This window comes from Panthera uncia, chromosome E1 (genome assembly GCF_023721935.1).
Source record: "Panthera uncia isolate 11264 chromosome E1, Puncia_PCG_1.0, whole genome shotgun sequence".
Lineage (NCBI taxonomy): Eukaryota > Metazoa > Chordata > Mammalia > Carnivora > Felidae > Panthera > Panthera uncia.
Window position 1 is genome coordinate 20,037,910 of NC_064814.1, and position 21,802 is coordinate 20,059,711.

At 52.8% G+C, this 21,802-nt stretch overlaps 1 protein-coding gene across 3 annotated transcripts in view; it reads left to right on the top strand.

Moving 5' to 3' along the window:
- The window catches only part of ARSG (arylsulfatase G), a 68,961-nt gene that overhangs the window by 35,344 nt on the left and 11,815 nt on the right, over positions 1–21,802 (top strand). For all 3 annotated transcript variants that reach the window (XM_049636397.1, XM_049636398.1, XM_049636399.1), the window contains 3 exons: positions 2,151–2,347; positions 3,143–3,223; positions 15,261–15,369. In XM_049636397.1, the coding sequence (XP_049492354.1) occupies positions 2,151–2,347; positions 3,143–3,223; positions 15,261–15,369 (387 nt within the window). The remainder of the gene's footprint in view (positions 1–2,150; positions 2,348–3,142; positions 3,224–15,260; positions 15,370–21,802) is intronic.

Here is a 21,802-nt window from a genome sequence, read left to right on the forward strand (position 1 = left end):
ACTTTTGACTACTATGCATTTGAGATAATTGGCTAGGGCAACGGAAACACTGAATTAAATATATATATATATATATATATATATATATATATATATATGTAGTGGGAAATATGCATATCATAGAATTTACCTTTCTAAGTATACAGTTCGGTGGCTTTATGTACATTTACACTGTCGTGCACCTGTCACCACGGCGCATGTCCAGAATTTTCTTCAGCATCCCAAACTGAAACTCTGTGCTCACTAAACACCAACTCCCTGTTTCCCCCATCCCTCCATGTCCCTGGGACCCACCATTTACTCTCTGTCTCTATGAAGTTCACCACTCTAGCTAGCATCTATAGATGGAATCATACAGTATTTTGCCCTTTGGCGATTGGCTTATTTCACTTCGCACTGTCTTCAAGGCTCATTCTGTTGTAGCAGGTGAGACATGGAATTCTTACAATTTTTTGTTCTTTTTCATTTAAATTCTAGTGAGTTAACACCCAGTGCAATATCGGTTTCAGGAGTAGAACTCAGTGATTCTTCACTGACAACATCCAGTACTCATCGCAACAAGTGCCCTCCTTAGGACCCGTCACCCATCTAGCCCATCCCCCGCCCAGCGAATGCTTAATTTTATTTAACTTTCATTAACTGAATCCTAAACAGCCACATGTGACTCCCGTGACTGCCGCGTTGGACAGTGCCACCCTAGGAATGTTGCAGAGAAACTGTTGGTTGAAATGAAGAAGGAGAGGCCCCTGTCGTGGGACATGTGTCCTGAGTTTTATGCCCAACAGAGAGCAGAGTACAGGCAAAGCGGGGCGTCCCCTGTCCCCTGCCAGGGGTCTGCTCCCCTCCCCCCCAGGGGTCCGGGATGTAGGGGGCTCCGCAGGGTGCAGTTTGAGGCAGAGCTGCGGGCATTGAGAGGACTTGATGAGGGGCGTTGTAAGTCAGGATCAGTAAAAAAAAAGCAAGGAGCAACTTGAAAATCAAATCTCTGGGGGAGGGAGGGGCGCCTGGGTGGCTCAGTTAAGTGTCCGACTTTGGCTCAGGTCATGATCTCACAGTCCGTGAGTTCGAGCCCCGCGTCGGGCTCTGTGCTGACAGCTCGGAGCCTGGAGCCTGTTTCAGATTCTGTGTCTCCCTCTCTCTCCGACCCTCCCCCGTTCATGCTCTGTCTCTTTCTGTCTCAAAAATAAACGTTATAAAAAAAAATCCCTGGGGGAGGGAGCTGGGGTAAAAAGAGCCATGCTTCTATCACGGCTCTGTATGAACTTGACTGAGCTCTCTCCTCGCCCTTACTGTGTCCCCTGGGAGACGCCCTCCCCCGTAGGCAAGGTCTGTGGGAGGGGGCTCCGGGAAGGTCCCTGCTGCTTCAGGCAGGGGTGAGGCTGCGGTTGTGCAGCCGCCTGGATCCTGATCCTAGCCTGGGAATGGGGGTGGGAGACAGACAGGAAGCAGAGGCCACCCAGGTCCCTCCACGCCCAGGAGGGGGAATCTTCAGGGTGAGAATAGGGGCAGCCAGCGCCTGGGCCTGTAACGGATCCTTGATCTAGATGTTCCGCGGCGGTCATGTGCGTCCTTGGAATGGCCTGTGGTCAACCTGAGTCATCCATTCATCTCTTAGGGAAGGGCCAAGGCTGGGAATGGATGTGACGGCCGGGATCCTGCAAAAGAGCAGATACAATTTTAAAATATGTTTGCACTGGGTTTTAACGTGCAACAGTTGAGACCAAACGCTTTGCTGTCAGCCAGGTGCGAGTTTGAATCCAGACTCTACCACTTAGGACTTAGGGAACCTTGGACAAGCCCTGTCCCCCTAAGCCTCTGATGCTTCATCTGGGAAAGGGAACCTGAGGGTTAGTATGAGGGCGAATTTAGTCAGCACGAGTCACATTTCACAGGCTCTCAATAAGTGTTAAAGGGCAATCTCAATAAGTGTTAAAGGGCAATAACGATTATTACAATGACTCCCAGTCGTTGATCGGCTAACCGGATTATCTCCACATTCCCTTGGAACACTGTGGAGCGATGGGTACTTCCTGAGCACCTGGGGTGGAAGGAGTTCTGGGGCTTTTCTCTGAGGCGAGGGAGAGCCACGGAGACCCTCAACAGGCCAGCAGAGCCTTCTGGAGAACTCTCTCTTGGCTTTCCCGTTTCAGTGCCAGCGGAAGGCCCTTCTTGCTGTACGTGGCCCTGGCTCATATGCATGTACCCTTATCCGGGACACGGCTCTCTGCAGACCGACGGGGCCGGAGGCCATATGGTGCAGCTCTCCGGGAGATGGACCGCCTGGTGGGCCAGATCAAGGACAAAGTCGACCGCACGGCAAGGGAAAACACATTCCTCTGGTTTACAGGTGAAGTAGTAACGACACAGCCAGCTCGCTGAGATCTACTCGATAACCCTACCCGCACCCTCCTCAAGAGCAGTCTGGGCTAAGTGATCCTCTCTCACAGGGCAGGAGGCTTGCTTTGAACTCGGCCTCCTGCTAGTGTTTGTTGGCCCGAGTGCTGAGCACCTGTCCACTGGGGCCTCCAAAGCTGAGCCCCTGGAAAAGTTTGTGCGGAGAGCAGGTGCCCTGCCGGCCTCTTCCGTATTGATTGAGGGCCCTCTGGGTGGCGCTCTCAACTTTTAATGAGTGACTTTGGCGTTGCTGGTGCGTGCAGTCCTCCTGCAGCTCAGGCGCATCGGGTCCCAGGTTGATGGGGGCAGCGGTTGAAAACACTGCTCTCAGGTCAGGCAGAGACCCGGTTTGAATCTGGAAAAGGCACTTTAACATCTCTAAGCGTGTTTTCTAAGTGAGCCTCCAATGGCATCTACTGCAAAGCGTGTTGTGAGGTGCTGGGTGCATCAGAGGCACCCAATGACATAGCTGTGGGTCTGAGGACCATCGTAAAACTTTATGAAAAGGCAAAAGCATCTGAGCCAAGAACCTCACCCTGGGGCTTAGCTTGGGGCAGGGAAAGCCCACCTCTCTGAAGGCCTCACATAACTGGATGGTTCTTTGAGGGCAGGGATCATAATTGTTTTTACGGGTCCTTCTCCTGCCCAGTCCCCTATGCTGCACAGGGGTATGGGACGAGGGAGGGAGAATTGGCAAGAGAGTCCAGAAGCCCGTTGATCTCTACGTGTTGCTTCTTTTGGTTTCCAGGAGACAACGGCCCGTGGGCTCAGAAGTGTGAGCTGGCCGGGAGCGTGGGTCCCTTCACTGGATCGTGGCAGACTCATCAAGGTAGGGGCTCTGCTGGGCTTGGTGCGTCCCACCGTGGGTGCCGGGCCGAGGCCGAGCTGTGTGGTTCTGTCTCTGGGAGGACCAGCTCACGTGCAGGCCTTCTGGCCATCGTTAGAATGTGCTGGCCGCAGACAGGTCGCTCGCCAGCCACCAGCTCCCAGGGAAGAAATAAACTGGGAAATAAGAGCGTTTTTGTTCAGGCTCGACCACCCCTTTCTCTCCTCCCCACCCCCACCCCTCACCCCTGGACTCCCTCAGGAGACCTGCCCTCAGTCCACGGACCTTCCAGCAAGCATACTTCATCTTGACTTTCATCCCATTGCCCTTGCAAACTTTGGCCTTCTCCTTCCTTTCTTTTCTTTCCGTCATCCCTCCCTCCCTCCACCCATGAATTCATTTCATTCATTCAGGAAACATTCAGGGCACAAATGCGTTCGCTAAACCTTACATTGTTGAAAGGTAGGGAGTAACACCTCTATTTACAGATGAAGAGGGAGAGGGGCTCAGGGAGGCCGAATAACTTGCCCAAGGTCACAGCTTGGGCTGTGAGGGTGGAGCCAGCCACCCAAGTCGAAGTTGGTGGTCTCCCCACCGCATAACGCATAACGCATAACGCATAACGCATAACGCAAAACGGCTGCCTCCCTCAGCCCCCAGCTGGGTGCCCATGTGCTCTGGGAAGGTCTCCCCCTCCTCCCCGGGGACCTCACTTCCTAAGACAGCTGCAGTGCCGGGGACAATTCGGCAGTGAGGACCCCAGGCTTGGAAAATATGCCTGTCGACCCATCAGTTCCTCCTCTTAAAGGAATAATTAGCCAATGCACAATGATGTATGTGAGGGGGTGCTCGTTGCATAGGTTGTTTTTTTTTTAAGTTTATTTATTATTGAGAGAGACAGAGAGTGCGTGCGAGAGTGGGGGAGGGGCAGAAAGAGAAGGGGACAGAGGGTCCAAAGAAGACTCTGTGCTGACAGCAGAGAGCCCCACGTGGGGCTCGAGCTCACAGACCGCGAGATCATGACCTGAGCTAAAGTTGGACGCTCAACCGACTGAGCCACCCGGGTGCCCCACATAGGTTTTTTTTTTTTTTTTAAAGAGTTGGGCTTTACCTGAGTGTCCAGCAAGAGAGGGGTGCTTAAGGAAGATAGGCACATTTAAAGAAATACTAAGGAACCACTGAAATGATGCATATTATTGACCTGGAAACATTTACCTTAAATACTTTTCAGGGAGTGAAACAGGTTACGAAGGAGTATGCCACGTATGATTTTATTATCTCAAAATAAGCATAGCAATTCTCAAAAATCTTTTTAAAAAATGTTTATTTATTTATTTTGAGAGAGAGAGAGAGAGAGAGAGTGTGTGTGAGCAGGGGAGGGGCAGAGAGAGAGGAAGAGAGAGAATCCCAAGCAGGCCCTGTACTGTCAGCGCAGAGCCCAATGCGGGGCTTGAACTCACGAACTGGGAGATTATGACCTCAGCTGAAGTCAAGAGTCAGACGCTTAACCAACTGAGCCACCCAGGCTCCCCAGTTCTCAGAAAAACCTCGAGGTACCAAAAGTAACAAAAGATTAGGAGTAATTATCTCTAGGTAGGGGAGAGAGGGTTTAAGTGTGTGTGTGTGTGTCCTAAAAGATTAAAATAAGTTTTAAGAAAAGTGCTTGCATCCGAGGGGGTCGGGGGTGGGCTTGGGGAGATTGCCCCCTAGGCGAGAGTTCCCTGCTGTCCAGCTCCTGAGCTACGGCCTCCGGTGTCTCCAGGTCAGAGGACACAAACTGCTTTTCTTATTAGTCCGGCAGAATATTTGTAGTTACCTAGAAACTAGAACATTCGTGCATCTCGTGGCCAGTGGCGAGAAGGGAGTGCTGATCCTTCATTTTTGTTTGTCACCTTTAACCTGGTATCTGTCCGATCAGATCCCTCGAGAACTTCACCAGCGAGTAGCTGCCGGGATGGCAGCCGGGTCTCGTGCCCTGAGGATTGGAGCTATGGTACGAGGAGACCTGGGTGCCATCTCCCCGTTACCTGTCAGTGGCTGGTCTGCTTCATCTCTCAGGATGTTGTTTCTCTGCCTGCGTAGTGATGTCTTTGGCTGGTCTGGTTTAGGAAAGCTGTCTGGAGAAACGGACAGAGAAAGGTACCAGGACTGGAGGAGGATGTAAATGTGCTTGGTACTTGGTAAACAATAGCCCTAGAGAGAAGCGGTGGAAGCTGGGAGTGGTTGCTGCGTCAGCTGATTGTGTCTCCTCCTCTCCGTACCTGGGAGACCCTCAGACCAGGTGACCAGCTTCAACGCTCACCTGGAAAGCGTGGAAGAGCCTGGAATCCGAACTCTCCAGGGTCCAAGTCCAGAAGGATGGAGACCTCGGGTGGGGTGGATAAGCTGTGTCACTAAGTGGCCCCTGCATAGATAGCTCTCTGTTCCCTAAGAAGATGGCCTCCGAGCTCTTATCTGAAGACCTGCCTTCTCTTGTCTCTCTCCCCTTTACGAGACCGTTTTGAAAGAGTGAATTAGGGTTAGCTGTGGGGAAGGGGGCCCTGCTCTTTGAGGGAAGTACTTTGCCCTGTGAGAAACACAGTTACCAGCTGGGCAAGTTCCACTTTTCCTTTCCGTCCTTGCTCCTACGGGCATTTGTTGAGCACCTATTACGTGCCAGGAAGTGTGCTCAGTGCTGGAGATGCAAAGATTCAACAAAGCCCCTGGCTTTAAGGAGTGACAGTCTAGAACAGTGTTTCTAAGATTTTAATGTGCAGAGTCCCCTGGGGGTCCCGCAGGTCCGACGCAGTAAGTCTGGGATGGCCGCGGAGAGGTTGCGTTTCTAACAGGCTCCTGGGCGATGCTGATGAGGCTGGTCCAGAGATCACACTCTGAGAACCACCGAGCTAGAATGTCCACGTGGAGACTGTAGGAGTCTAGAACTTCCAGGTTAGATCAGTGGAACTTAACAGCGCAAATTCTAGGACCTCACCACCCCTCAGACTACTGACCCAGAAACTCTGGGGGTAGAGCCTGGCGATCCGCGTTTTCCCGGCAGTCCGTGCTTTACCGTGTCCTGCGGGCGATTTTTCTTTGATGCAGGTTAAAATTTGAGCCCCACCTATTGGGGGCTCCCCTGTCTCGCACACCAGACACACGAGCCACACTTCAAGGGCTCAGAAGGCACATGTGGCTGGTGGCCACCATATCGGGCAGTGTGAAAAGAGACCTTCTCCGTCACCGCAGGCAGTTCCGGGAGACAGTGCCGGGAGCCTGCACTTACGCAGGAGATTATAATTCTGGGTGAGAACTCCATGATCAAGGGGAGTGCAAGGACGTCGCACCCACACAGGAGGGTGGCTTCCCTCCCTCCTTCCCTCCTTCCACGAAGGCTTCCCCGAGTGGTTTCGGTTTTGAAGAATGAGTAGGCCACAGCTAGGGATTTGCAGGGCAGGGAGCTGGGAGCAGCCCGGGCAGGGGCGGGAGGACCACAGAGTAGGAGCCTGTGTGTGTGTGTCTGGGGCTTGTGGAAGCAGATGAAGTTGGGGGCGGCAAGGCTGAAGGGAGAGCCTGGGCCAGCGGTCAAGGGTCTTTTGTTTGAGAACCATTTTGGCCTTCATTCTAAAGAAATGCGGAATTGTGGGAAGTTTTCACGAGTGAAGGCGACATTACTCAACTTTTTCAACTGAAGTGAGGGGCGCCTGGGTGGCTCAGTCAGTGGGGCGTCCCACCCTAGCTTTCAGCTCAGGCCATGACCTCTGGGCTCATGGGATCGAGGCCCGTGTCTGGCTGTGTGCTGACAGTGTGGGGCCTGCTTGGGATGCCCTCTCTCTTCCCCTCTTTCTGTCCCTTCAGCTCTCTCTCTCTCTCTTTCAAAATAAATGTATAAACTTAAATAAATTGAAGTGAGAGTCTGTAACATAAAATTAACCATTTTGATGTGTTTCTGATGTGTACAATTCAGTGGCAGTGAGCAAATTCGCAGCGATATGCCGTCATCACCTCTGCGGGGACCCCAGACACTTTCCTCCCCCCAGAGAAAGCCCCAGAGAAAACCCCATACCCTTGTAACGCTTGCCCCCCCCGCCCCCCCGCCATCTCCTACTCTTTCCAGTACCTCGTTCAATTTTAAAAGACCCCCTCTTATGTCAGTGGGGCTGAGGGCAGAGAAGGGGGACAAGACTACACTCATTTCTGCTGAGCCCCAGGTGATAAGTGAGAAAAGCAAGTGACAGAATCCCCAGGAATATTCCGGCATTCAAAGAATGCCAGGATAGGAGCACATCTCAGCAATCTTCATTCCAACCACCCCGTTGGCCAAAGGAGGAAACTGAGGCGGAGCAGGGCGGAGGGCTTTCCGAGGCTGGCCATTGGTCAAGGGGGCCATGTCACTTGACCTCCACCAGCTCATTACTCAACCCGCATGATGGTTGTTACTCACGCTGTGTTATACCCGGCTAACTGCTCAGCCGTCTGGAAAATCCTAGGCTGCTTCTTTGGACCCCATGGTTGTCAAGGAAAATGTCTTCAGCCTCTGTAACAGTGTGAATCTTTCTAAATCCGCAGGAGGCAGAGTGGAGAGGTGGAGAGAGCTAATGGCTTTGGGAGCCCTGACGGGGCTCGAATCTCCACGCAACTTACGAATCGGTGCCCACCGGGCCGCTCCCCTGGACAACCCAGTTTCCTCCCCTGTAAGGGGGGGACTGTAGACCCAGCTCGCTAGATGGCTGGCAGGGTCAGCTGGGGTACTGCCCACGAGGCACCCAGCCTCATGAATGTCTCCTCCTAACCCCCATGATTCTTCAGTTCTTTGTTCCCAGCTGAAACAGACCTGGGGCAGGGGGTCCCCCGCAAAGAGAACAGGAAGGGGATGGGAAAATGGCCCTGAACAAGGTTTTCCTACCAAACACTTTGGGCAATTTAAGTAACATATGGATAACTTTCCAAGTGTTCTGAGACTCAGTCTTGGGAAACTTTGCTCGGAAGCTGGATTTCAGTCTTTGAGAGGACACTCTTTTTTGGGGGGGCGAGGCATACAAGTGCAGCTTACTGTGGTACCCGTGGGGCACAGCCCTTGACTTGGTGGTGGGGTGAGGGCCGGATGCCATCCTCCTCTTTTCTCAGGAAAGCCTGAAGGTGGACTTTGCATAGGGGTAAACCTTTCCTCTTCCTCATTCTCCAAACCGACTTCCTGTCAGCTATTCCAGAACCTTCCTCCTCCTCTCTGCCCAGCACGCTGCTGGGCACTCTGGGAAGTCAGGCAGAGCCCTGCGTGCAAGGGGCGAGGCCAGGGGGCTCGGGTGGCGGCAGGGAGGCTGGGGGTCCCTCTGGGCCACCTGCTCCTCCTCATCCGGGTTCCTCTTCAGTGGGATGCCTGCACACCCCACTGTAAGGGGGCCAGCCTTGAGAGCAGATGAAGGAGAGAAGGCGGTCAATGTTTTCGCAACGGAGTAGGACAAACAGTACCCAGAGCCCGACTTCTTTCTCCCCGCAGCCAGCCCGCTACGTCAGGCCACGCGCTGCCTTCCCCTGTTCCCGGGGCCCCAGGCCCCCCTCCTTGTCTTCCCTTTCCTTTCCTGGCTGAGCCGCCTTGCTCAGCTGATGGGATGAGGCAGCGTCTCCTGGAGCCATCTCTTCGCCCCGTGCAGGAGTGAGGATGCTCCTCTGGGCTTGGCCTGCGCCCTGCAGGGGCGAGGAGAAACTGAACCGGGGCTTGGGGGAAGCTGGGGGCAAAGCAGAGCGCCCCTACTTTCTCCCAAACAAAGAGGGCCTGCGGGGCGTGCCCCCTGGCTGATGCGGACCCCCCTCCCCCGCCGGCCCGGCCCCCAGTGCTGTCCTGGTTCAGAGCCCCTGACCCTCCCTTCCCCACTGCAGACCTCTTTCCTACCCGGGGCAGAACTCACACCTTGTTTGTCCCCTAACTGACTGCTCCTCTCTGTCTGGAAAATCTTTTCTTGTTTTATTTGAAGAGCAGAACTGTTCCTTCCTCCCCCTTGGTGATGAGGAAACATTCTGTTGAATTTGGCATCCTCAGCCTTCTAAGAGACCTTGGTTGTTTGTAATTTAATGCTATCAGGTTGTTGCGTAAGCTTTCCCACTGGGAAGCAGGCTCTGCGTCCTGGGCCTTCTGTGCAGTTTGGGGCAGGGGGTGGGGTGGAGAAAGGTCAGAGGTGGGGCTGGGTGAGGGAGAGAGGGACAAGGGATGTTGGCTGTGGGCCCTGGGGCGGGGGGGGGGGGGGGGGGCAGGGCCAGCTGGTGGGGGCGCAGTGGAAGTCAAATTGTGTCTCCTTCTGGGACATTGGCCACCCGGCTTGGAATGTCCCCATCACCACGCTCAAGGCCACCCCAGGCCAGCCAGAGTCCTCGGTCCAAACAGAGGCCCGTCTGCCCTGTGTTTCTAGAAAACTAGTATGCTACGGGTTTCCTTGGCAAGGACGAGTATTTATATTTAGAAACGAAGCCTGCTTCTTTAGAAGGTTATAGAATGCACACTCCTCAGGACAGGCATGGTCTTCTACCCGGGTCACAAATACAGATGCCAGGCAGGTAATCTAAGAGAAGAAACGATTGTTTTTGTTAAGTCACGGGCAGTGTTAGGGAGTCCACAAACTGGAGAGAGGACCCTGTCTAATGACATTCAAAATTAGTTCAGAAAATACCGTTCGTGCCAAACCTCACTGTCAGAGGGCTGAACCCAGTGTGTGAGTCGCCAGCCTGCAACTTCTGCTGTTTTCTGTCCGTGGGTAGTTTCGGGTTGTTTGTTTTTGGTTTTTTGAGCCTTTTCGGATGGCTTTGGTTGGGCACTTCCGGCGGGCGCTGTGCCAAAGGACCTTGCTCAGAACTTTATATACGTTATCTTACGTAACTTTTCCCACAACTGCATCAGATAATTACAATCATTTTTCCCCTTTATGGCTGAGGAGACGGAGTCTGAGGGAGGCTAAGAATTCTGCCCAAGGGGCGCCTGGGTGGCTCAGTCGATTGAGTGTCCGGCTCTTGATTTCTGCTCAGGTCACAATGTCATGATTCATGGGTTCGAGCCCTGCATCGGGCTCTGCACGGACAGCGTGGAACCTGCTTGGGATTCTCTCTCCCTCTCTCTCTGCCCCTCCCCTGCTCTCTCTCAAAAATAAACATTAAAAAAAAGGAAGGGGTGCCTGGGTGGCTCAGTCAGTTAAGCAGCCGACTTCGGGTCGGGTCGTGATCTCACAGCTTGTAGGTTCGAGCCCCGCGTCGGGCTCTGTGCTGACAGCTGGGAGCCTGGAGCCTGCTTCCGATTCTCTCCCTCTCTTCTGCCCCTCCCCCGCTCACGCTCTGTCCCTCTCTCTCTCTCTCTCCTTCACAAATAAATAAACGTTAAAAAAAGAATTAAAAAAAAAAGAATTCTGCCCAAGGCCACACGTGGAGAAGGGAACGCACCGGATGTAGGACAACACCTGCCTGACTCCAAAGACATCCTCCTACTTACCTTGCTAATACTTCTCCAACTCTGGTCCTCACACCGTTGGCATCAGAATCACCTAGAGTCAGAGGCCCACCCTAGACTTATTAGGAATCTCTGGGGGTTCTTCTGGTGGTTCGGTTGTGCTGACAAGCTTGCGAAACTCGTCATTTGCGAGGCTGCCCTTTGGACTCAGGGAAGCACGGCCGCGGGTCCTTTCTGGGAAAGACCTCTGTTCCTCAGCGCGGCCTGCCCGGTCTCCGTGCATCATGGAATATGCCGCTTCACTTCCGCAGCTGGGGAAGAACGAGCAAGCAAATTCATGAATCATGGTTCTGTTTATATTTTGGTTGCTGAGGCTAAATATTTATTGCTTTAAGTAAGAGGTTCTGCCTTAATTAGAGTCATAACTAACCACAAGTGCACTAAAGTGTGTTCTTATGACCATAAGACATGCATTTATCGACAGAAAGCCAAATGTAACCAACACTTTTAAGGTGCCGGTGCTGCTGATCAAAGTTTGAAGGTTTATCTAAACCGACAAATAGCTTTCGAAACAAAAAATAGCGCATAGAAGTTCAATTTATGGACCTACCTATTGTTCTTGCTTACTGTAAGTAACAGGTGCGCACTTAGGATCCTCTGGCATAAAGGTAAAAAGGTGTGGGCAATATAAAACTGAGGCTTAAAAAGCGTAGAAGCCGCATTTAATTTTGAAGCGCGTTGTGTCCACTTCCTGATTTCGCCCCTTGCCCTCCTTGCCCTTGTCCTAGATGGGTGCTCTCCCCATTAAGTCACCAGGAGAGCTTTAGAAGATACTGATGTCCAGGCCCCATCCCGGGCAAATTAAGTCATAATTTCTGGGAAAGGAACCTTGGCCTGGGTATATTTTAAAAGCTCCCCTAGTGATCCTAATATGCATTCAGGGATGAGAGGGGGCCACTGTCCTAGAAGGTTTAATGGGCCAGGGGCTGGCTGTGTAGTTAGACCTGGGTTCAAATCCTGGATCTGGCATTTGCTGGCTGTGTGACCTTTGGCAAATTACTTACCCTCTCTGAGCTTTGGTTTTCTTCATTTGAAAAACGGGGATAATAGTGCCTGGCTTGCAAGGTTGTCATTAGGATTAAATGAGATAATTCAGGGAAGCAGTTAGCCTTATGCTTGGGAGTACTTTAATGTGGTGCTTGGGGGGGGGGGTGCTCAGTAAATAGGAGATATTATTATTACTGTAATTATTGTGTTTAACTCAAATGGGTTTCCATTAGTGGGAGCACGTATCACTGATGAGAACTAGGGGACCAGGGGCAGCCGTCCTGGGGCTCAGCCTTAGCTCTAATGGTATTAGATGTTTCTCATAATCAGACTCCACAACTCTGGGCACCCATGGGGGATGCTAGTGGGATCTTTTGAACTTTGTTCCCTTAGCGGTGCCAACGAGATACTGGCATTTGGGGCAAGACAATTCTACGCTGAGGGGGATTTAAGGAAAAGAAATGTTTTAATGTTTATTTATTTTTGAGAGAGAAGGAGAGAGTGTGAGTGGGGGAGGGGCAGAGAGAGAGGGAGACACAGAATCGGAAGCAGGCTCCAGGCTCTGAGCCATCAGCCCAGAGCCCGACGCGGGGCTCGAACCCACGAACCGTGAGATCATGACCTGAGCCGAAGTTGGATGCTTACCCGACTGAGCCATCCAGGCGCCCCATTAAGAAAAAAAAAAAAAGTTTTAATTGAAGTATAATGAACGTACGGTGTCCTATTAGTTTCATGTGTACAATATAACGATTCCACAAGGCGGGGATGTATGTTTTATAATTGCTTACCCACACTCTGGACTCCTTTCTTTAAGATAAATTCCGCTAGAGTAGGAGGTCTGCGGGCCTGGCTGGAATATGTAATTGTGTCTTTCCCGTAGAGCCAGCAGCCATGGGACAGCCAGCAGTGGCTGGCCGCTCTTGATGACGCAGAAGGGGGGATCGCTTCTCAAGTGGCCACACAGAGGGCCTTCTCTAAGCCAACCTCTTTCTCTTACCCCCTGAATCTTTACGTGGGGACCGTCCACTCGGTTGACAGGCACACTTGTTATGACTGGCTGGATTTCTCCTGCTTCTCCGGCTTTGAACCCCCTGCTGAAATAAGGCAAACGTATTGAAATATTTGTTTCTCTGAAAAACGAATCAGGAAAACCAGTAGCCTGAAAAAGAGCGACAGAAGAGGCTGTGGCCAACAAGCAGAACCCCTGGTGGTGAAGACCAATTAGCAAATGTATTAATTAGGAGCTGGTGTATTCTTCTGGAAACGTGCTGGAGGCGGAGACCAAACCCTGGTGCCCGCGGCCGCCGCAGGACAGGTGCTCAGCTCCTGCTTTCTGGTTGCCCCGCAGGACTCTGGGCTTATTTCTTAGAACTGGACACTTCACTCTTCCTTAGCATCTGGCCTCAAAGGCTAAGCAAGTCTGTTGGAATTTCGTGCGGCGTGGATATGCACATAAGCAGGCTCCACAGTTCCACCCACCGATCCCCCAAACTTCCGTGCAAATGCCCCTCCCGGGGGTGGAATTATCTGCAGAGTCCTTAGCACGTGCGGTCGGTCGGGGATGCTTCCTCCCTGCTCTTTGGCCTTGAACTGCAGCATGAGTTATGCATTCCAGAGCCACGTGGGAGTGCGTTTCAGGCTTGTCGCAGTTCTGGATTCTCTGTTCCGTGTGTGTGAAAAATTGAGAGCGGGCTCTGTCCGTATTTATGGGAGAGGTGGCGCCCGATGCGGAGAATGCGTTCGAGACATCTTGGGGCGGGCCGAAGAGCTTCCCCTTCAGCCTGCCGACCCCCACTTGGTCTTGAGAGCCCCACACCCCTAAGCATAAACAGCCCGTAGACGTGAGTTGTTTCGTGTTTGGTTTCTTACTTCAACACTTGGGGGACTCCAAAGCTGGTTATGAGAAAATCCCAAGAATGCAGAGCATTTCCGGTGTGGGGTGCTGGGCCAGGGACATCAAAGGTTCTGTTCGCTGCTGCGCGAGTGCAGAGACTTGGGTCTCGCAGCCCCCTCCCGCCCATCATCACTGCTCTCATATTCACGCCAGCCGAGCATGGGGAGGTTGCATGACCACAGTACGTGTGAGCCGCATACCGCGTTTGCCTTGGAAGGGCTTTCTACACGCTAACTTTGTGGAATCCTTGGCTCAGCTGGGATGAGGGTGGGGTGTGTGTGGGAGTGGTGGGGATGGTCATGGATAATTCAGTGCTCCATGCATTCAGGATGTTTCCATAAAGCATGACCTCATCTCCTCCAGCCCGCCGGTCATCATGATACTGGTGGTCACTTTTGACTCAGTGGTAACAAAAATCATTCCTTGAATCACCAAAGTGGAAATTCATAGATTGCACGTAGATGGTCCTTACCCCACCCATCCCCCCCCAAGAGGCAAGAGGTCAGAGCTATTACTAATGCTGTCTCCACAACAAGGGAACGACTCATTCACTCAAGGAAAAACACAGCAAAGCAAACCAAAAGACAACAATAAAATCCTTTGCCAGATCAGTTGTTGGGCGTTGAGCAGATCACACAGCTGGGGGAGTTTCTGCCTTTCTCTCTTTTCAAATAATTGTATATATTTTTAAATGTTTATTTATTTTGAGAGAGAATGAGCAGGGTAGAGGGGCAGAGGGAGAGAGAGAGAATCCCAAGCAGGCTCCACACTCGCGTGATTCATGTGGGGCTCAATCCCATGAACTGTGAGATCGTGACCTGAGCCGAGACCAAGAGTCACCCGGGTGCCCCAAATAATTGTGTTTTGAAATCCTAAACGGTCACGTTATGGTCAGCAAGAAGACAAAGCCATTTTTATTCGACCTGTTTGTTGAACACCTGCTATGTCTTCAGTGCATAAGGCCGATAAGGTCTCATGGAGTGGAGATACACCCTCAGAAAGTCCATGAACAAACCAGACAGCCTGAAGTATTACAAGTCGTGAAGGGGGCGCCTGGGTGGCTCAGTCGGTTAAGCTTCCGCCTTTGCTCAGGTCATGATCTCACGGTTCGTGGGTTTGAGCCCCACATCGGGCTCTCTGCTGTCAGCGGGGAGCCTGCTTTGGATCCTCTGTCCCCCTCCCTCTGTCTCTTCATGCACACGTGCGGGCGCTCTCTCTCTCTCAAAAATAAATAAACATTAAAATAAAAGGGTCATGAAGAAAATGAAGCAACGTGGTTCCCCAGAGAATGACAGAAGCAACCATTTACTTATGTTGAATCCGGTGAAATAAAATCAGGGAATGCAAGGTGTTGGCTAGAGGAATAAAAATAGCTGGTTATAAACGAAGTCATTCCTGGGAGCCTGGGTGGCTCAGTAGGCTGAGCGTCCGACCCTTGGTTTCGGCTCAGGTCACGATCTCGCAGTTCGCGGGATCAAGCCCTGCATCAGGCTCTGTGCCGTCGGCGTGGAGCCTGCTTGGGATTCTCTCTCTCCCTCCCTCTCTGCCCCTCCCCTGCTCGCTGTCTCCCTCAAAATAAACTTGAAACAGTAAATTACAAAACAAAAAAAGAAGCGAGTCCTTTGCTGGAGTGATCAGAAACTCTCAGTGCTTTTTGAACAGTTGGAAAACCAACTACCTGCCTTGTCTCACAGGGGGAAGTGCAGCCAAGCAGACCACGTGGGAAGGTGGGCACCGGGTCCCGGCTCTGGCCTACTGGCCTGGCACCGTTCCCATCAACGTCACCAGCACTGCCTTGTTAAGGTATGAGACCCGAACTACCTTGAAATGTTGGGATTCGGGGCTAGAAAACCACGGACCGAGGCTCCAGCGGCTAGAAACCTGGAGAAGAGAGGCCTCATCGGCCACCTGCCTTGGCCGGGCGTTCCCAGATGCCTCCTACAGGTCTGATCGTAGCCACACGGATCTCCCCGTAGGCAATCCCACGTGCTGAGTTAGGGCCCACAGTGGCTCTTTGCAAGCCATCCTCTGGGGATGATCTTGGTGACAAGAGGGGACTGGGCGGGCTCTGTGGCCTTTGATGCGGAGTCATGGCGGTGGCTCCTGGCATCAGTGCTCTACTAGCAGAGAGGTTAGCGGTAGCGTGTCCCTTTTTTGGCTTGGGCCCGGCAGACGGGAGGGAATAGACCGCGTAAGCCACAATTGTTCCATCCTTGGGGGTAGGGCAGGTGTCCTCAGGGTGACCGCGGGAAGCCAGCATATCGCCAGCAATCACACGGGCCCAAGAAAGGCACCTAGGTGTCCGCCTACCCTGCAGGGGAGGGAGAAGGAGGCGGCCCCACTGGGCTGGCGAGGAAAGAATGCACCTTTAGGTGAGGACATTCCTACCCGTGGCAAGGAAGCTTCTGCAGTGAGCTTGCTCCCTCTATTCGAAGATCCCACCCTCGCTCTTAGCTCCCTGTTGAGGCAGATCCACGAGGCCCCTTCCTGGGCACAGCACGAGGCTGTGGTGGCCCTTCCGAGAGCGATCCATGCAGCTGGGTAACCAAGACCCGTGATGGGAACGTGTCGCTCATCCAGATGGGGACTTCCTCTCTGTGGTTCTGTAGTCACTGGCAAGGGGGCGTGGCCGGGCGATGCTCAGGGGCTCAGAGCTGTTGGTCTGGTCAGAGACTAATTTACGAACCAGTTCTGTAGCCCAGTGGGCCGTGGCCTCAAGAACACGGCCTCTCAGAGGAAGACAAGCTCCCTGGGCTCCTTCCCGCATCCCCAGACCCGGTGGGGAGCCGGGACAGCCGTGAAGGCCAGGGGAAAGGAGGGGTTAACAGCTCTGACGGCCAGGGCGGGTGGGTAGGCACCGTCCCTGGCAGCCTGCGGGCCCCCACGACCCCACGTCAGCCCTGTGCCATCAGGGGGTGCGGGCAGGTGTGACAACAGCGAGCGCTGGAGTCTGTGATGTCAGGCCGGCCGGGAAGAGGGCCAGATGGACTGCTTTTTATGGGGCTGACTTGGTGCAGTCAGGCCAAGTGTTCACAGGCTGGGCTGGCTGCGCACGCACAAATAACTCGGCAAACTCTCAAGTTCCGTCCCTGCACGCCGAGCACACGCTCCTCACGCGAGAAGGGCGTTTGCACCTGTGGTCAACCACAGCGCCATGATACCACGGCACCGTGGCGTTCGTGGCCTAAGGCCCCGGAGGAGACAACGGACTGAGGGAACCATTTGGTGACCCAAGAAAGTGAGTCTTGGTACAAGACCGCGTTTGCTTGAGAGCTCCTGGAATTCTACCAGGACAGCGCTGATCCGTTACATCGGCCCCTTCGGAGGATATTTTTTGGCGTTAAAGTAGTCTCAGTTGAAGCAGGAAAGTTCATCTCCATAGAATTCACCCTCTGGCTGTTTGCTCACATAAATCCACCTAAAGCAAACTTGGGTGGGGCGTCCTTACTGTCAGGCCAGGCCACCAGGCGTCTACTGTTGTTTTCCATGACTCCTTCAGGGTCGGCTCTGAGGAGAACAGCCTTCAGATCCATTTTCAAGAAACCAATGGTACTTCATGTCCTTGGAAACCCCACCAGGCACTCCCTCCTCCCCCAGAGTACTTACCCCTATTCTAGTACTTTATTCCTCAGAGGGACATAGATCTCCTTTCAGATCAGAGGTAAGTCCCCTGAGCCATAGAGCTAAGGCCAGAATACGTTACACCTCAATTCTGGTGGCCCCGAGGAATTATGGGAAGAGAGTGGACAGGTTGATACAAGTACTCACATGAATGCAGAAAAGTGACAAATGCGTTGGGGGGGGGAGGCAGTGGCGAGGGAGGAGGGGTCCACACGAATTCCATTTTCCATTTGGTTCCCTTTTAGAGATAATCACTGTTAATATTCCAGCGTGCACCCGCGTAACGTAGCGAGGTCAAGGAATGGTCTCGTACATGTCCTGACCCCGAAGCCCAGTGACACAATTACAGAGTGAGGGAAATTCATTTATTCCACAAATATTTATTGTTGTGTCCAGCTGTGGGTCAAGCATTGCCCTAGGGACTGGGGATGGAGTAGCGAGCAAATCAGACAGAAAGTTCCTGATGGTTAGGAGCTAACTTAGGAGGCCGGGGCTTTGGCGACATGTGTCGCAAGGGCCTGGTGGTTTGAACCTCAGCCTCTAATGCAGGTTAGCTCCACATTGGCACTGTTGACGTTCTGGGCAGGATCATTCTCTGTTGTGGGGGCCCGTCCTGTACATTGTAGGATATTGAATGGCATCCCTGGCCCCTACTCACTGAATGCCAGTGGCACCTTCACCCTGACCTGTGGCAACCGAAATGGTTCCAGGTGGGACCAGATGTGCCCTGGGAAGACACACTCATGCTGCTTGACGGCCGTGGCTTTTTTTTGTTTTTTAATTTTTTTTTTTAACATTTATTTATTTTTGCGAGACAGAGTGCAAGTGGGGGAGGGGCAGAGAGAGGGGGAGACACCGAATCCAAAGCAGGCTCCAGGCTCTGAGGCTGTCAGAGTAGAGCCCGACGCGGGGCTGGGACTCACAGACCGCGAGATTGTGACCTGAGCCGAAGTCGGATGCTTTACCGACTGAGCCAGCCCAGCACCCCTGAGAGCCACAGCTTTGATGTGATGTCTCATAGCCGTATACAAAGACGTGAAGGTTATGCTCTGCATCTCTGAGCTGGGAGGCCACCGTCTCTATTCAGAGCAGAGAACCTCTCCTGCGATCACTGAGGCAACACGAGATGGCCACATCTCATTTGGGAAAACAGCTAAAGGTTCCGTTTAGCCTGGAGACCGGAGGGTCCCCGGGGGGTGGGGGGGCCGGGCGGCTCTCTTCAGATGCCTGAAACGCAGCCGGTTGTGTGGAGGGCTGATTCACCTGCCTCTGTACCGTCTTGAGGCACACGTCTCGGAAGTGGAAGTTACAAGAAGGCCATGTTCACATCAGTGCCCTGTGGTTCGGTGTCACCGCGAGAGCAAGATCTAGCCACGCATCTCCTTTCCAAGTCTCCCACTCTTTCCTGCATCCAGCGGTGGGCAGTGTAGGGGGAGAGAGGGAGGGGTCTTGTGTGGACCCCTCTCCCCTCCCGCTCCCAGCTATGCTCTGCTATGGAAAGGATATGCGTGCTTTGTGTCGGGCTCTTCTGATGCTCCGGGACCCCTGTGTCCCCTGAAAACAGTGCTCTTGGGTTCTTATACTGGCCTCTGAGAAGGACCGGAGTCGGGGGTCTGGGGGAAGCTGCAGCCCCTCAACGCTTCGCAGAGGGGCTTAGGCCAGGAAGGGGTGGGTACTGAGTTTTCCCTGGGGTCACAAGAGGGAATTACAACAGGAAGAAACTTACAACTAAGCGCTAAAAAGGCACTGCCCCTCCCCCGCCTTTGCTCTTGATCCGGAGGAAGTTCTGTTCTCCCCTCCCTCTGTGTCCGGGCCCACGCACCCCCAATCCTTTCCTTGGCAACCTCCTTGCCACTTCCCGCTTCCCGCCCTCAGATCACACCGCCTTTTCCCAGCTATAATGTCCCCAGCTTCCAGGAAACACCTCCCTTCCCAGCCCTTCCCTCTGCCCCGGGATGCTCTCCCCCCAGGACAGCCCAGCACAGCGCCTGGGTTCCCATCCGCAGGCGTCCCGAGCCTGGGCTGTTGGGCCCAAGCAAGCTCCCAGCAGCCCTTCTGCTCCAGCCGGGCTCTCCTGCACCCTCCTCCCCACGGCCTGCTCTCCACGCCCGGGTCCCTGGGGTGACACCTTGCATGGGGACACAAATACGCACACTTCCTCTGAACAACCTTCGGTGCCGTGGGCTGGCTGAAGCCATGTTAAGAAAAGAAGAAACTATTTTCACATGGGCAACCGGCAAAGGTGTCCCCTGGCCCACTCTGATGGCAGCCTTTTGTGTCACTTCTCATAACCCCAGTGAAGTGGGGTTTTCCTCCCTCCAGAAGCCAAGGCCGACTGTCTCTTAGGCCAGGGAGGTGGAGGGCCGGGCCCAGGAGATTTTTTTTTTTTTTTAATATTTATTTATTTTGAGAGAGAGAGAAAGAGAGCACAAGCTGAGGAGGGGCAGAGAAAGAGGGAGACAGATGTTCCAAAGCGGGCTCCATGCTGTCAGCACAGAGCCCCACGCGGGGCTTGAACTCACGAACCATGAGATCATGACCTGAGCCAGAGTAAGACCAGCTGAGCCACCCAGGCTCAACCAGCTCAACCAGCTGAGCCACCCAGGCGCCCCGGGACACGTGAGATTTTTAATTTCTTCTAAAATCGGAAGGAGGGAAAAAAAGAACTTTTCAGTTGAAGACAATGGTTTAATATATATTATTTATATATGCATCTTTCTGTCAATACAGATGTGAAATATAATTTTTAGTATTTCGTACGGAAGCAGGGGCCCACGAAGGCCCAAGTTCCCATATATCCCACAAAAGTCAAAACGTGGTCCTGCCCAAAGCCCCCATCCCAAGTATCACCAGCCACAGAAACTTGGAAATGTAGATTTTTTTTTTTTTTTTTTTTTTTTTTGGTCTCTTTCTTGAAGGTTTCAAAGACTGTCAGGACCAGTTTCTTAGGTGGGGTTTGAGGTTTGGAGCAGCTGGGGTCCCTTTGGTGGCCTCCCTAGGACCAATGTTGTCTCTAAGCTCAAGCTGAGTCTGCGGGCCCAGCCCCGGGATGGTATGGGGACTGTGTGTGCCCTCCTCTGGGCCTGACCTCGGGGGCTCGGCTTCCTCCATTACAGAAGGAAAGACTTTGGAACGGCCTGAGCTTGGCAGTAATTCTGGATTGGCCAGTCATCGGAGATGTTGGAGATTTTCTCGTGGGCCAAAGGTTTTCTCTGTGCTCTGGGCAGATGAAGTCCCTCTGAGGATCCTGACGAATGAATTCTGAGACGTTAGGGTTCCCTGAACATGAGACATTAGTGCTTTATTTCATTAGAATGTGAAGCCTCATGATACAGGGGAGAAAACCGAAGATGGAAAGAGAAAGCATGCCGTCCATTCCAGCCTGACACAGATCCTGTGTTTCCTGCTCGCTGGTGACCCATCTGCGATGCCGGTGTCCTTTAGGGGTGCAGCTTCGAGAAAGCTCAAACAAACGGCCCCAGCCGCCGCCCCCTTTTCGGACTGCGTTGCTCTGCACTGCCCGGTCTGTAGCAGGATCCTTGGACTCCGGACAGGTTTCTGGACTGTGCCGTACTCTGGCCATGCTTACTGTGCACTCCTTGGCTTTGCCTGTGTGGGATGCCCAGCCCCTGGGACACGTATCTCGAGAGATAAGCCACTAGCTGTGTGGATCGTGAACACAGAAGGCAAACCAGAAACAGTCCGTGCCATCGTCCGGGGAGAGATTCTGTCTGGGATTCTAGGCGGAGCCTCATGGCGAGCCCCTTCTGCAGCCCCTCTTGGGCGGGCAGAGAGGCTTGTTCCCGGACCTCAGGGTGGTGGCAGTGGGGCAGGTGGCCCCTGAGGCCTCCCTCAGAGCGTGCCTGAAGTTTGGTGCTGTGCCCAGCCTCAGGCGAACCAGGGCCTCTATCTGGGGGAGTACTCCTCACCTTGGCCTGCCCGCCTGACTGCATCACATCCCGCTGACTCAGTTGGCCTGGCCCTCAGATAAACAGCTTTGTTGAAAGGACGGTCCATTTGTTTATGCTGGAGAGTTTTTTTCTGATGAAACACAGCAGGCTGGTGGGCGATGTGCCCCATAATAGAGTCAAGTTGCACCACGTGACTTAAAAACTCACATTAACAAAACCCACCAAAATGGTAACAGTGGCTGCCTTTGGGTGATGGACGATTTCTGCGTTGTTCTCTCTTTTATATTTCTGGGTGTTCTATTTTTTTCCCCCACCGTAAACATTTATTACTATTTTGTAATGGGAAAGAAATCACTGAAATAAAGGGGGTGGAACGTTTCACATACCATGGCATTTTAATTAAAAAAAAATTGTTTTTTATATTTATTTTTGAGAAAGAGAGAGACAGAGTGTGAGCAGGGAAGGGGCAGAGAGAGGGAGAAACAGCCTCAGGCTGTGAGCTGTCAGCACAGAGCGCCTTGAGGGGCTTGAACCTATAAACTGTGAGATCATGACCCGAACCGAAGTCGGACCGTCAACCGACTGAGCTACCTAAGCGCCCCTTAATTTTTTTTTTTAACGTTTAGTTATTTTTTTTTTAATTTTTTTTTTTTTAACGTTTATTTATTTTTGAGACAGAGAGAGACAGAGCATGAACAGGGGAG